Here is a 15,752-nt window from a genome sequence, read left to right as displayed (position 1 = left end):
TACCTTCGTTATTAAACATTAAGTTCCCTATATTTTCTGTAAATAACCACTGGTTATTTGTGTTGTATGGTTGTATAGTAAGATTTTTGAGCCCCTAATAGCTCATACTGTCTCTGGAATATTTACATCTCCTACAGTACCTAGCAAAGTAAACATACAGAAGATTCAATAAAAGTTCACTGAATAATGGAATTGACCCCTTGCCCTGAAGTAATGAATAAGTGAATCCAAACAGCTGTTTTAAATCCCTTCTGAAACAAGATAGAGTTTAATAAAACGTAAAAAAAATCTGTTCAAACAAAAAGAGACATTACTCTCAAATTAATTCTTCCAGAATCTTAGATAATCAAAACAATTTGACACTGTATCTCATACCTCATTATGTTTAAGGTTTGTGACCTTCTATAATCCAATATACTGCATTGAATTATAAGGACTAAGATGCCATTTGAAGTTTTACTTAAAGTAAAAAACAGATTCTTAGTTTTCATTCAATGGGAACTAAGGAGAATAAGAATCACTCAATACCAAAGGGGCCAAATGACTTCCTGGCCCCTTTTTATCATCCTTATCTTCCTAAGATTACTTATTTCTTGCATACTACTTTTTCTATTTCCGTAACCGCAATAAAATATTTCTGCAGTATCATCAGATTAAAATTTACTCAGACTACAATACAAACATGTCCTGAAAACCATATAGCATTGTCTTTATGCTATAGCAATCACAGAATGGGACCTGCTGAATATGAGATCCATCAAAAATTTAAAACTTTTACATCTTCATGCCATTGGGAAAGTTAACACTAGCAGAAACAATGTTAATTGTTTATATTTTTCTAAGGATAATCTAACAAAGATATTTCTGCTTCTCTTAATTGCCGAATCTTTCATCTATGATGAAATGAAAAAGTTTAATTAATTTTTAATTATATTACTTTATTCTCTCAGCCTAAACACTCACTTCCAAAAAGGAGGAGGAGAAGAAAGTTACTGTGCCAAGTGGCTAATACTCCTGAATTCTTAGTTTAACTCAAGACAAGAGTTTTGAGGCTGGCCTGCTGGTGTAGTGGTTAAGTTTGTGCTCTCTGCTTTGGTGGCCCGGAGTTCGCAGGTTCGAATCCCAGGCACAGACTGACACACTGCTTATCAAGCCATGCTGTGGCAGCGTCTCACATACAAAATAGAGGAAGATGGGCATAGATGTTAGCTCAGAGCCAATCTCCCTCAGCAAAAAAGAGGTTAGCTCAGGGCCAATCTTCCTCACCAAAAAAAAAAAAAAGACAAGAGTTTTCATAGATGAACAAAGGATTGCACAATATGTAGCATTTGGCAGCAGTAATGAAAGTGGAGATGGGTCCCCATTTTGCGAGGTTACTCTTCCACATATTGTGTATCAGAAATGTTAATGAAGAGAAAGGAAAAGGTCTTAAACTCCAAGAATTAAGAAAAATCAAGGTTTGGAGAACCTTCTGGTTCAACTTTATTGCTGTTGGTGTTGAATTTCCTGACAGTATGAAATACAAAACCTTTCATTTTTAATAGATCTCATGTTCAACAGATCACCTTCTATGTTCCAGAAGCAACCTATCTTTCCGGATACCATAAAACCACAGGGGGCTTAAAGCCCTGCGGTCTCATTTGTGGATCTTCCTATGGTTACTCATTCAAGAGTAAATTCTCCTAAACAGCAAAGTTAACTTTATGCATATATGATTTTATAGCATTTTTGTTTTCCATTTTCTTTCTTAAAAAATAATTAACTGTTTTGTCAATAGAAGTTAAACGGACTGTGGGATTTAAGGCCAATCACCTGCAGTAGTGCTTCTGTGACTCAGGTTCTATAAATGGAGAAAGTGCTCCCGGCTTGATCTTCTTTCTCCTTTTAGGAACAAGAAAAGTCTAAGGCAATGTTTACAATTAGAGTGACCATGTAATCTATTGTTCAAACCATGACATTTTTGATAGTGAAAGAGCACTATTAATAATTATGCCAGGAAAACAGGCATAAACCAGGACTGTCTAGGGTGAAACGGGACATAACAGTCACCTTATCTAGAAAGCTTTGTTGTCAGGAGAGGATGAGAAACACTAAGACACATCCAGCCGCTTTGTTAAGGTTTGCTCTCAAACAAGGCAGAGGGAAGAATATAGCACATTCTGGGAGAACTCAGCCCCTTTAGTAACTCACATCAGTGCCTTCTGAGCTAAAGCTGAGATACTGTCTGCTTGTCTCAGAACTTTGAGCACTCCCAACAAGAGGACTATTGTTTCTATTTCTTTTTTCTAATTTACAAACATTCTAAAATTGGGCTGCTGTGTTGCACAATTCCACGGTCACAGCACAAAGAATACAATGTGAATGATGCCTCTTGGGGTTGTGCATCGTGGGGTCTTTTCCTTTCTTACTGACAATGAAATAGATTTAGAAGGAAGAAGAGACAAACAACTCACAAGGAGCTGATTAGCTGATTTCAGGCAACTCTGGTTCTGTGTTCTTAATCAGCATAAAGTTATAAACAGCTTGTGTGTACATTTTCTGAAAGGTGAGGCTGATGGTCATGGATTTCCTTTCTCTCTCCCCATTCTCTCTTGTTTTGTGTGCAGCGATTCCAGCCAGTTACAACAGCTTCACAACCAAGTCTTACTGGAACAACAGCAGTTGCAAAACCCATCTCCTTCATCTCCTAAGGAGTTTCCATTCAACATGAGTGTTTTGAACTCCACAGCTCCCCCGGTGGTGACAATGTCCAACAAGCAGGTGAAGGCCCCTTCATCACAGACATTCAGCTTGGCTCGGCCAAAGCATTTCTTCCCCTCCACGAGCACCACCGCAGCAGCCGTGTCCCCTTCCAGCTCTCCAGTGTTCACCCTGAGCAGCACTCCTCAAGCCATTCAGAGGACAGTGAGCAAAGAAAGCCTCTTACTTTCTCACCCCTCCATGCAAACCAAACCTCTAGGAGGGGTTTCCATCCAAAACGAGCCACCCCCTCCAGGTCCAATAGAGCCAGCACAACCACCACTCATATTTTCCATCTCCAGTGGAAAACAGTTTCAGCCCCGCTGTGTGTCCCCAACTCCTGTCTCTCCCACCAGCCGGATTCACAACCCAGTGGCTTTCCTCAGCTCTGTTCTGCCTTCTCTCCCTGCCATCCCACCCACCAATGCCATGGGGCTGCCTAGAAGTGCGCCATCTGTGTAAGTGTCATTGAGGTTTCTTGACGTAAAAGATGTTACTTAAGAAGAGACATGTGCATAGGATAGCTTGGTCTGGGATAGGACTCTCATTTAGTGGATTCCTAGACAATCTTATCTCTTAGACGCGAAATGAATATTGAACACCTTAGGACAAAGGGCATGATTACTTTAAATAATTTTTAATAATTTAAATATTGAAAACACCTCTACAAACATAGATTCTCTGTGCAGTGCTCAACTTTTTCACACAAGATGCCCTCCATTAGTGCCTGATGACTCCTGGTGTCTGGTTGCCATTTCGACCACTCTGATTTTTAGGCCTTTGTACACTGGCCAGTGCTTCTCATGGATGTGTCAGGTGTGAATTTATTTTACAGGCCATCCCAGGGACTAATGAAGAAAAATACAAAGTCTCCCCAACCAGTGAATGATGATTACATTCGTGAAACTAAGAATGCAGTGATTCTAGACTTGGGGAAAAAAATGAATTTCAGTGATGTCAGATCAAACCAGCAGGTAAGATTGTTGGGTTCAGATGGTTTATTGAAATTTCATTGTAAGGAATATAATTTTGATTAATTCAGTCCTTGGATGCTCAGGTTATCTGGCCTCAGTGAGGTTGACACTGCAGTCTTGGAAGGTAGAGCACAGATTAACCAAGAGTCATGTAGGAAACTCGTCCACATGGATCTTCAGTTCTTGATTACCTTAGTAGTTAATTCAGTTTACCTGTTTACATGTGTTTACCTAGAATAGAAAGAAGGAGAGACTAGATAGTCTGTTGTCCATTCCAGCGATCCTCAGCTCAGTATTGGCAAACACCAGCACATCTTTGAGATATTTCAATATCTGAGCCTTGGGATGAGCTAGACTTTAAGGAACTCTGAGGTTCCAAGCTGTCGTTTTCTGACTCCTTCAATCCAATGTGCCAGAAGGTCTGCTCACCAGTTCCTCTCAATCCTTACATTAGGTTGAAACGTGAAATATCTGTTAGGTAATACCCTGTGATTCAAACTGTACAATTACTTGCTTACTAGAAAGTGTTCACATTGAAGGAGAAAGAGGAAAGCCATATGTGAGCATCAAATAAAAGAAAGATAGACTGAGTATTTTCTCATTTGAGCCAATTATTTTTGCTTTTTGTAAGGTGGTTATTTTTTAAAAACAGATTTATATTTTAATAATATAACTCTTGGTTGATTTCCCAAGGTGAGAACTGATAAAATCTATTTTGAAACATACCATAAAATTTCAGTGAAAACTATATGCCAAATATTGTGGAATTGGTGACATAAGTGACCCCTGGAAACAAGGCTCCGGATGTTCCCTGACCAAATGCTATTTTCCTTTGTGTTTCCAGTGGAGCCGTGGATATATAGTATTTTAGTATTGTGTTATATGTTGGGCAATTTTTTTTTTTCTGGTGAGGAAGATTAGCCCTGAGCTAACATCTCTTGCCAATCCTCCTCTTTTTGCTGAGGAAGATTGACCCTGGGCTAACATCTGTGCCCATCTTCCTCTACTATATATGCAGGACACCTGCCACAGCATAGCTTGATAAACAGTGCGTAGGTCCACGCCCGGGATCCAAACCTGCAAACTCCAGGCCACTGAAGCGGAGCGTGTGAACTTAACCACTATGCCACCAGGCCAGCCCCTATACGTTGGGCAATTTTTACTGAGTGGATTCTTTTCAAAATATGCTGCTTAAAATCTTTTTAAAATTGACTTTAAATTATTGAATTGAAGCAGAATATTTAAGCTTGCTGTAATTGAGTACACTTTTCGTATATTATTTCACCAAATTACATATATTTCTGGAAAGCAAATACCAAGGCAACTATTCTTCTCTTCCATCTTCTAGATAGAGAAACTGAGGCATGGTTGTCAAACTGTCAGTGGTGGAACTAGAACTAGAGCCCTAGTCTCCAGGACACTTTCACGTTTTCCCTGAAACTCTGCAGCCTTTCTCAGTTTTATGACAATTACCTTCAAGCCCCATAAATGTTGCATGATGCAGATTTGTTTTCCTATAATGAGGTCATCACATTTGTGGTTGTTCTAAGTATCATTGAAATCAGAGCTGTGTTCAGCCTCTGTCTTTTACCACTCAGACAGGGAGTAGTTAGAACCCTGTAAAAATGATACCAGGTCAGCACACAAGCTGTTTGATTTTACTTTTATAGTTACTCTGTAGGTAGATCCATGCTAATCCATTGCTCAACTCAGGGGAAAGTAAGGTTTTTCTCTTAATTGCCTGAAATGGAAGTACATGTAAACACGAGCTTCCATGAGTTGAGTGCCATAAACCCAGTAGAACTCTTTATTAAACCTCCATTATGAGTTAGCTTCAGGACTAATAGCAAGAACTTGGCACAGTCTCAAAAAATCATCTCAGGGCCGGCCCCGTGGCTTATCGGTTAAGTGCGCACGCTCCGCTACTGGCGGCCCGGGTTGGGATCCCAGGCGCGCACCAATGCACCGCTTGTCCGGCCATGCTGAGGCCGCATCCCACATACAGCAACTAGAAGGATGTGCAGCTATGACATACAACTATCTACTGGGGCTTTGGGGGAAAAATAAATAAATAAAATTATTTTAAAAAAATTATCTCAGTCCTTTCCATCTGAATATCTGTTAACATGCGTCACTGTTGTTCTGAGAATTATTATTCTGAGAATTATTATGATGCGTTAATTACAGAATTGATCTTAGACAGCATTCCATGCCATGGATAATGAAAGCCAAGGTGCATAATTGCAATTCAGAAAACTAAGGAGCTGTCTGAGATGGAATGCTTGCATTAGGTTGGTAGATATTGGTTTTGAGGAATAAAATGATGACCATATTATAATATTGTTTTGTCCATTGCTGCCTTGGGAAATGATAGTGAAATGTCATGAAGAACTGTCTAAAATGTATTGTGGCCCGTTGGTGAAGTTAAGAAGAAAGTTTGCTTAGAAAAGTATAAGAACACTAGAAACGCAGAGAACAATCATAAAAAAACAAGTGTGTATTGATAGCCATCTATACCTTCAGTCTGGGGACACAGGAATCAAAACCTATTTTCTATTCAAATCTATTTTCTTACTCCTATAATAGCTCACACATATCAGAAGAAAGCAAATGATTCCTTCTGAAAATATGCATTTGTTTTGTTTTATTTTTCTTTGAAAACTTTTCGGTCCAGAAAGTTGGACTCTCTTGCCCTATCTTAGTCCTAAGCAAATGAAGAGTAGTAACCATCCTAGAATATTTGCGTGGTCTAGCATAACCACATTGTGCTGAGTGTGAAAATAAATCAGAAGTCCTTAAACAATGAGTATTACTGACTATAAACAATTTCCTCCCCAGAACTCAAACTTATAAATTATGTTTTAGAAAATGGGTTTTCTTTGATGTATCTCCCACTTTGTATTTCTCTGTTGTAATAGTTCAACCCTTATCCTCTAACTCATTTTATGTAACATTTTCATTAGCAATTAACACTTGCTTTTTGATTCTTAGAACTTTGTGAAATACAAAGATGTCGTCCCTTCAGATGTTCACATTGATTAAAATTTTTAGCTTTCTAAATTGACAACAAAGTTTCTTTGGGTTGGGCATAAGCCAAGAGAAAGGTGCTTGATTTCGAGATTTTAGGCTGCGTCATTTCTTATTTTGAAGAGTATCATTCATTGGACAGCAATAAAATTTAAATGGCTTAGGTTGGCAAGGTGAATCCAAGAGGTCAAAAGAACTCAGGATCGCAAAATGTAATGGAGCTCTCATGACCATTGATTCTAATTCACATATGACTTAGCGTGATCTTCTGCATCCAGTAAATATTTGTTGACAGTGAATTTCTAAATCTACACTCACACACACACACACACACATTTAATGTCTTATTTCAACTCTCCTCTTTGACCTCATTTCTCTGGAAACCTTCCCATCTCTTTATTCTGCTCCCCTCTCACATTTTTTATTTTTTTATTTTTTTTCTGTGAGGAAGACCAGCTCTGAGCTAACATCCATGCCAATCCTCCTCCTTTTTTCTCCCCAAAGCCCCAGTAGATAGTTGCATGTCATAGTTGCACATCCTTCTAGTTGCTGTATGTGGGACACGGCCTCAGCATGGCCGGAGAAGCGGTGCCTCGGTGCGCGACCTGGATCCGAACCCGGGCCGCCAGTAGTGGAGCGCACGCACTCAACTGCTAAGCCACGGGGCCGGCCCTGCCTCACATTTTTTAAATTAATGCTTCTTTAAAACTGTCTGTGGTTCCGAGATACTGCCCTGTATGACAGTGGGGAAAAAATAAGTACCTAATTCTTGCTCTTCCTCTTGTTCCTCTAATCTCCTTCTTTAAGCTGCTTAGTCATTTCCTCTATTTAAATCTTACATTTTTTAATCTCTTACTATGAATTCTCTATGAAAATCCTCTTTTGTGAGCAAATAGTCTTGCCGTTCATTCCTTTTCTAGTAAAACTTCCACATAGCCATTGGCCTTATGTTGCCCACTTTGAGCACTGTAGGACCCTGGTTGGTGGAATAGTGAAGTGTCCCCATGTCGCCATGGGCCCACTCAGGATGCACCAGTCACAAGCTGATCCCCATTGTGTCTGGCACAGAGTAGGTGTTCAGTGAATATTTGCTGAATTAACACACAACTTTGGGATTTCCCTTATTTACTGATAGGATAATGAAACTTTTGACCAAGTAGAAAAATTCGGATTTGTTGCATATCTATGGACAATGTCTCACTTGACTATATATATTCTGATTATACCTAATTGTGGATACTACTTGCTATGATAGCAATCTATTTTAGTCAACTGCTTGAAAAGATGAAAACTTTTTTTGTGTGTGTGAGGAAGATCAGCCCTGAGCTAACATCCATGCCAATCTTCCTCTTTTTGCTGAGGAAGACTGGCCCTGGGCTAACATCTGTGCCCATCTTCCTCCACTTTATATGGGGCGCCACCACAGCATGGCCTGACAAGCGGTGCCTCGATGAGCGCCCGGGATCCAAACTCGTGCCGCCAGCAGCAGAGCGTGCGCACTTGACCGCTACGCCATGGGGCCTGCCCCAAAGATGAAAACTTTTAAAAACACACTGAAATTAAGCAAAACTCTGGTGTTAACTGAATATTTAAGTATAAAATAAATCTGTGCATCTTTTAGTAATTATTTATTCTTAGGGACAAAATTTGGATTTAAAGTATTTTTGTGCAAGCTCCTTGAAAGTAGAGTCTGTTTCTTACAGCATGTTGTATCCCTAGTGCCTCTCATAGTATTTAGCATGTAGTAGGTGCTTGCTAAGAATTTGACAGCAGAGATAGGGGGTAGGCAATGAAGCCTGGTTATTTCTGTTGAAAGTAGCATGTAATTATTATACCTTCTTTTTTTTTTTTTTTGAGGAAGATCAGCCCTGAGCTAACATCCATGCTAATCCTCCTCTTTTTGCTGAGGAAGACCGGCTCTGAGCTAACATCTATTGCCAATCCTCCTCCTTTTTTTCCCCCAAAGCCCCAGTAGATAGTTGTACGTCATAGTTGCACAGCCTTCTAGTTGCTGTATGTGGGACGGGGCCTCAGCATGGCCGGAGAAGTGGTGCGCCGGTGCGTGCCTGGGATCTGAACCCGGGCAGCCAGTAGCGGAGCACACGCACTTAACTGCTAAGCCACGGTGCCGGCCCCAGCATGTAATTATTAGATAAATAGTAGACATCCTCTACATATGTTAACCTCCAAGTTTATCTAGGCATCTTTCATCTGCTCTCCAGACTATGGCTGTCCTTGGAACAAAGAACACTTTCTCTAACGCACAAGACTTTCTTTAGTGAACATTGTACCCAGAGTTTTTTTGGGAACCTTTGAGCAGGCTCTTCCAGCTGGTTTGATTCTATTTGATTATTTACACCCTAAGCCCAGATTCAGAACCTACAGTAGAGGAAGCCAGCAGTGAGCTCAGGGCAGTGAGTGTCAGATGATGGCCCACATTCTGGAAATGCCGAGCCTTGGAAATGCCACATCTGGTTGGGATGTGTCATTACACCGTGGTTCTCAGAAAAAGGAAAGCACTCTCCACCACCCTGCCAATTTGAAGAAAATTTCTGCAGATGTGTCCCAGAAACCAAATGTCTCAAGTTGTCAAATTATCAGCCTTAAGAGGATTATCTTTAAAGAAAAAAAAAGAATTATATTTTCAAGTAGCATATTCTTCAGCTTTTCATTTTCTTTGATAGAGCACATAAAATTCTATGCAATTCATTTTCACTTAAGGTCTTTAACATAAGCCTGGAAAGTATGGGTCGTATGTCATTGATTTGATTGCCATATGGGCCAGATTTACACACAAAAGAATACTCTCTCCTTTGAGCACAGACATCATCTACGAGCAGCTGATGCTGAAACTCCTGCTTTTACTCACAAAGGGAACAAGGCCAGGGAAAGTGGAGAAGGTAGCATAAATCTGGTCCTGGAAATTCAAAATGTGCATCCAGGGGCCAGCCCCGTGGCTTAGTGGTTAAGTGCGCACGCTCCGCTACTGGCGGCCCGGGCGGATCCGGGGCGCACACTGATGCACCGCTTCTCCAGCCATGCTGAGGCCGCGTCCCACATACAGCAACTAGAAGGCTGTGCAACTATGACATACAACTATCTACTAGGGCTTTGGGGGGAAAAAAAAGGAGGAGCATTGGCAATAGATGTTAGCTCAGAGCCGGTCTTCCTCAGCAAAAAGAGGAGGATTAGCATGGATGTTAGCTCAGGGCTGATCTTCCTCACAAAAAAACAAAGTATGCATCCTCTGACCATGGATCAGTAGTGCAACCTTTGTGCAGAACAGTGCAGAAAGCACCTTCAAATTTAACTTAAACATATTGTTTGAGTTTGCAAATTTACTCAGCAAGTCTGAGTCCCATCAGTCATAACTTGGAATGACAACCTTAATTTATGTAACAGGGGTAGTGATCCTTGGAATAACCAACTCTTAGTTGCAAAGCACTACAAAAAAAAAATCAATTTTTCTTTTGGGGTGTGCATCTTTGTTAACAACTCAGATGTAAAGATTCAGTGCTTTAGTGACAGGCCACATATCCCTGCCACACAGTTGCATGGTTTCCTTGTTCCTGAGGTTCAACTTCCCAAACATTTTATGAACTCTTTCATGGAAACTCCTTGATCTACAGTATTATTATTTTGTTGTTCATCTGCAATTTGTACATTATATCATATAACTGATACATTAAACAAATATATCTAAAAAGAATTTTTACTTTTTTCTCCCATTAACCGTTTATTTATCCAATGGGGCTAATTCTTCTACTCCTGGCAATTGCAAATGTAAGGCAATCTCAAAACCATTTTGACCACTTTTAGCTCATATAGGGCTCTCTGGTTACTTTGTTGCAAAATATAATCTTCATCCAGTAATATAAAATTTCCAGTCCTTGTAGTAACCAACATTCCAATCTTTTTTCAAGAATAAGAGCCCACACACAAACACCCCCATTAGCACCTCACACCCCAGGGACTGCTGCAAATGGTGAACCTAAAGCCGGGAAGGGAAGTATGGCCAGCTTCTCTCTTTTTTGCTCCCTTCTCCCCTACTTCACTCACTGCTGTTCCTGACTCCTTCCTTTCCCAGGCATGGAGAAACAAAAGTGACCTCACGCTGGCTTTGTCTTGTATGTGGCCCACGTGGGCAGGACAGAAACCATCGTAGGTCCTCTGCCTTGAAACGATGCAGGAGTACAGGCTACTCAAAGCAGCCTTCAGCTTGCCCACCAACAAAAAGCCACCTCACTTCTCACTCTAGATTTCTTAAACAGGAGTCAGATACCAACCCATTGTAGGAAGACAGCAAGCTCTCCAAACGGGTCTGTTTAATTTCCCCCGCTAGACTTGAAGTGAAAGGCAGGTACCCTGGGGCTGGAAGTGGAGGTGTGAGACTCACAGACATTACCAGCTCTCTCTAAAGTCCTTCTCCCTCCTGACTCGTATCTCTGGTGGAGGTGAAGGATTTAAATCACTTAACCTGTCCTTAAGCACCTGCTTTGAAAGTTCTGGAAGGTAGTTTGTCTCCCAGATCACTTGTTTTCTGGTATCTAGCCCATCTTGATGCCTCAGTAGAAACTTCCAGTTAAAATCTGATTACAGCTGTATCCTCAGTACCTAGTTATGAATCATATATTTTACATAACTCACTGAATGTTCTGTTTTTATTACCTCTTAATCTGTAATACTGGTAAAATAATAAATATATGACTAATATGTATACGTTTATGGTAAAACAAAATGCGCATATTTTCATCATCTTGTTTCTGTAGTTCCTTTGGTTAAATCAATTCAAACGTTTATAAATTCTGTAAAATCAGGCCCCAACTTGATAAAATCAAGTTCCTGAAATTACTTGTTTGGAATACCTAGAGACGATGTGGTATTTATATTTTCAAGCAGGCACTAAAAAGCCTTACATATGTCACCCATTGTGCTCCTAAAGTATAGGTGTAATCACAACTTACCACCATGTACAATAATACTTCTTTGGAAAAATTAGTTCATACGTTCAATATATAATTTCTGGAATTCATCTCCCCCTGTAATAACTCTGACAATGTAATGAGCCAGGAATTTACCAGCCCTCACCTGCCATGTAGGAGGAGAAGCTGCAGAGAAGGTTCTTCAGCTTGGAGCAAGGACATCATTAAAATAGTGGCTACAGGTGATATGGAACAGATTGGGAGTTTGGGAACTTAAATGAAATAAGAGGAGAAGCCGTAGAAGGCTAATGCAATTCAACAAAGAAGACCTTCTGCCACCCTCACAAAAAGTCTGGAGTTTCCTAAACCCTAGGATCTGTGTGTGAGGTCTGAGAACTACGTGAATTATTCTTTCTGAGTGTAATTTTAAAAATAATAAGGCTATTATGTAGCGCCTACTTCATATGGTAAAGGAAAAAAAAATAACTCATTGGTTTCACTCCTAAGCATCCCAGAAAATAAACAAATTTGTTAAAAGGAAGAATAATATCAATTTGGAAGCATGAATGCAATTCAACAAAGAAGAAAAATATATTCCTCATGTGATTTTAAACTGTCAAGACTAGGAAATATTTCAAATTTGTGGGATCATTTAATGTATTTATGGAAAATATTGTCACTGTGAAGTATTAGATTGAATCATATGAAACTGGTGATATTCTACCATTTTTGACTTACAAAAATGGCAATTTCATAGAGTTCAACCTAATAGGTGGACAGTTGGAAGCTTTAATTATTGACTTTATAAAAATTCTATAATGTAGAAAATAGTCTTAATACTTTTAAACTAAATTAGGTTTCAAATTAGTAGAAGTGAACAATTTTTTACTTTAACTGGTTTGAATTATCTGACTAAAAATTAATAAGTTTAACTTGAAATTAATCATTTTTTCTATCTTGAAAGAGCTGTGGATTTATTTTGCCTACCTAGTCTGAGATGTATCTGAGAGGGCCAGATGTAAAATTGGTTCCAAGAAGTTAAAAACCAAGAAACACTTGGTTTCTGTGTTTCCTAAGTTCCAATTCCACACAAATTCAGGTGAAAATATGTATAAGACAATAACTAAAAGACATGAGTAATGTGATTTAATAGCTTGAGAATATATCATATGAGTCCTGAACTCAACTACTCTGCCTATGACTAGGAGCAGTTGCATATCAGCTATGTGCTTCCAAATTCCATTTCAGTAGCATCCTGGTACCATTTCCATGGAGCCCACCTAGATTATAAAATTATAGTTCACTAGAGTCACGAGTTTAACCAAAGATCTCACCCTCACCCCAAGCACAAGGCTCTAGATTCCTCAAAGATGTCGTAGTATTGGAATAAGTGATTGCCCCCATGTCATTCGTGTATTTACTCATTCTTCAGATATTCATTGAGCACCTGCCATGAGGCAGGCACTCACCATTCCAGGTACTGTTGATATAGTAAGAAGCAAGAACAAAACCTCTGCTCTTGTGGAGCTAACATTCTAATGTTTAGAGATAGTCAATCATTCATTCAATAAACAAATAAGAAAAATACTAGATAGCAACCAGTACTATGTAGAGAATTAGAATGGAGAGTAACTTGAGACGAAGTGGCCTGGGAAGACTGCTTTGGGGAGTTGACATTTAAGCTTGATAGAATATGGCAGGGAGAAGGAGTGAGAGGAATTCAGGCTAAGTGCTAGATTTAGGGTTTAACTTGGTACACTCAAAGTGTGGTCTGAGAACCTGTGTCAGTCTGAAAGCTATCACCTCTCCACCTTGAGATAAATATAGAAATTGAGAATAACCATTAAGAAATTTTTATATTAATATAATATATTGACAGACAAATTTTACATCTTTCAAATATAATTTTGCATGCTTTTTTAATTTCATTTTGCTAGTAATTCATTTTTACTTTATTTTACAAAAGAAAGGTTGGAAATTTTTAAAAACCTGATTTTCATCATAGATAGTGTGACGAACACTGGCTGAACCACTTAGTCAAATGGATGAATAGTGGTGCCATGTCCGGAGATGAGGAAGACCAGGGCAGGAGTATCTTTGGGGGACAGAAATCAAGTGTGTGATGTTTGGACCATGCTAAGTTTGAGATGCCCATTGGGCACCCAAGCCGTGATGTAGAGGAAATCGTTGGGTATATGACTCCCATGTTGTAGAGTAGACCACTGGGTATACAAGTTCTGGGGAAAGACCAGGCTTGGAGATATGGATTTGGAGTCATCAGCATACAGAAGGTATCTGAAGCTGTGAGATTGGATGAGATCACCTACCTAGGATTAGGAGCTAGCAAGGGAGACTGATCAAGAGCAGCTAGAGAAAGAGAAGGAAAACCAGTTTGGTGTCATGAAAACTAACAGAAGAAAATGTTTCAAAAAGGAGAAAGTAGTCTAATGTTGCTGAGAGGTCAGGTAAAGTAAGAACAGATAAATGACAATTGGATTTGGCAAATTCGGATACTCTGACAATAGTAATCTCAGTGGAATAGTGAGAACACAAGCCTACCTGAAGTAGGTTAGTGAGAAAATAGGCAACAAGGAAATGGTCCCATAACAATAGAAAATTATTTCAAATAGTTTTGTTGTGAGGGGAGCAGAGAGATGCAATGAAGGTGGATGTGGAGTCAAAGGAGATTTATTCAAGACAGGTTTTCCTCAAGTATGCAGATGGGAATGTCCAGTAGAGACAGGAAGTTGGTGATGCAGGCATGCATCAGAATGCAGTTCAGAATAGCTTTGCCAAAATACCGTATAGGCAGTTCTACATATTGAAATGGACATGAATAGCAGTTATGGAAATTACATTCCATCTTCATTCCATTCCCTACAGGATTCTGCTGGGGCTCCATGCTCAAGGTAAGGACTCAGGATTCACTAAGGCAGTTTGGGATTATAGTAAAGACACTGAAATCTCCTTTAGTGCTCCATGTTGGAACTGGAAATGGAATATGCCTGGTTTATTGAAGTTTTGTGATATAAATCTAACATCTGAATCTTAAAAAGTTGCATCCTCAAATTATTCTGATAGATGACTTCCTCACCCATAAAAATTGAAATTGAAATATGTTTACCATTTTGACAGGAGTACAAAATTTCAAGCTTTGAGCAGAGGCTGATGAATGAAATAGAGTTTCGTTTGGAACGTACCCCTGTTGATGAATCAGATGATGAAATCCAACATGACGAGATCCCCACGGGCAAGTGTATTGCTCCCATCTTTGACAAAAGACTCAAGCACTTCCGGGTCACAGAAGGTTCACCAGTCACATTCACCTGCAAAATTGTTGGGATACCTGTTCCAAAGGTAGGGGAAGATGACCAGCCAGCTGGCCAAACAACAGCGCAGAACTATAAACAGTGCCTTCAAGAAAGTCTTATCAGACCCTAGTGAAGTATCTACAGCGGGAATGAAAACCAATACTAGAAAATTAACAAAACCCAGATAATTTGACTGAAAAAAGAGACACTCAGGAGTAGGATCCTTAAATAGTCAGGCCAAAAATAAATCAGACTTATGGGTAAGTCAGAATTTTAATAGAAGTTTAAAATAAACTTCTTCGTCATGATCTTCTATTTTGGGCTATTGATCTCTCAGCCATTGAACTCACCAGATTGATATTTTTGTTTCTATTTAGCATCTATTGAATACCAACAGAGTGCCTGTTGTTGTACAAAGTGAGCTATATTTGTATCGTTACTATTAGGTTGGTAAATGCTGAAAATGTCATATCATTATCTCTGGCTGCTGAAAAATCTTGAGTCACCAGATTTTTTGGCAGTCAGCTGAGAGAAGGATTTACCCTCAGTATGGCTGCGGCAGAGAATCTCACCGCTTAACTTTCACAAACATGAGCATGGCGTTATCATGTATGGTTAGGTAACCAGCAAATGTGGAGGAGGGCAGCTGCAACCAATACTTTATCTCCCCCTGCCTTTGAGAAATCTCCTTGATACGTGCAGAACTTAACCTGAAACATATATATATTTAAATTTTAGCCAGGTGAGAAATTTAGTGAGTGAATCCTGGCTTCATTCTA

The 15,752-nt window shown here is 39.5% G+C and overlaps 1 protein-coding gene across 1 annotated transcript in view; it reads left to right on the top strand.

Annotated features, from left to right (window-relative positions):
* MYPN (myopalladin) overlaps positions 1–15,752 on the top strand; it is a 70,348-nt gene that overhangs the window by 42,667 nt on the left and 11,929 nt on the right. Inside the window, exons 10-12 of the mRNA XM_004427068.2 lie at positions 2,607–3,197; positions 3,575–3,713; positions 14,798–15,019. Of these exons, the coding sequence (XP_004427125.2) occupies positions 2,607–3,197; positions 3,575–3,713; positions 14,798–15,019 (952 nt within the window). The remainder of the gene's footprint in view (positions 1–2,606; positions 3,198–3,574; positions 3,714–14,797; positions 15,020–15,752) is intronic.

The sequence above is a fragment of the Ceratotherium simum genome, chromosome 6 (assembly GCF_057802395.1).
Source record: "Ceratotherium simum simum isolate JZ-2026a chromosome 6, ASM5780239v1, whole genome shotgun sequence".
NCBI classification, from domain to species: domain Eukaryota; kingdom Metazoa; phylum Chordata; class Mammalia; order Perissodactyla; family Rhinocerotidae; genus Ceratotherium; species Ceratotherium simum.
The sequence above is the reverse complement of the archived record's forward strand: the minus strand, read 5'-3'. Positions and strand labels throughout refer to the sequence as shown.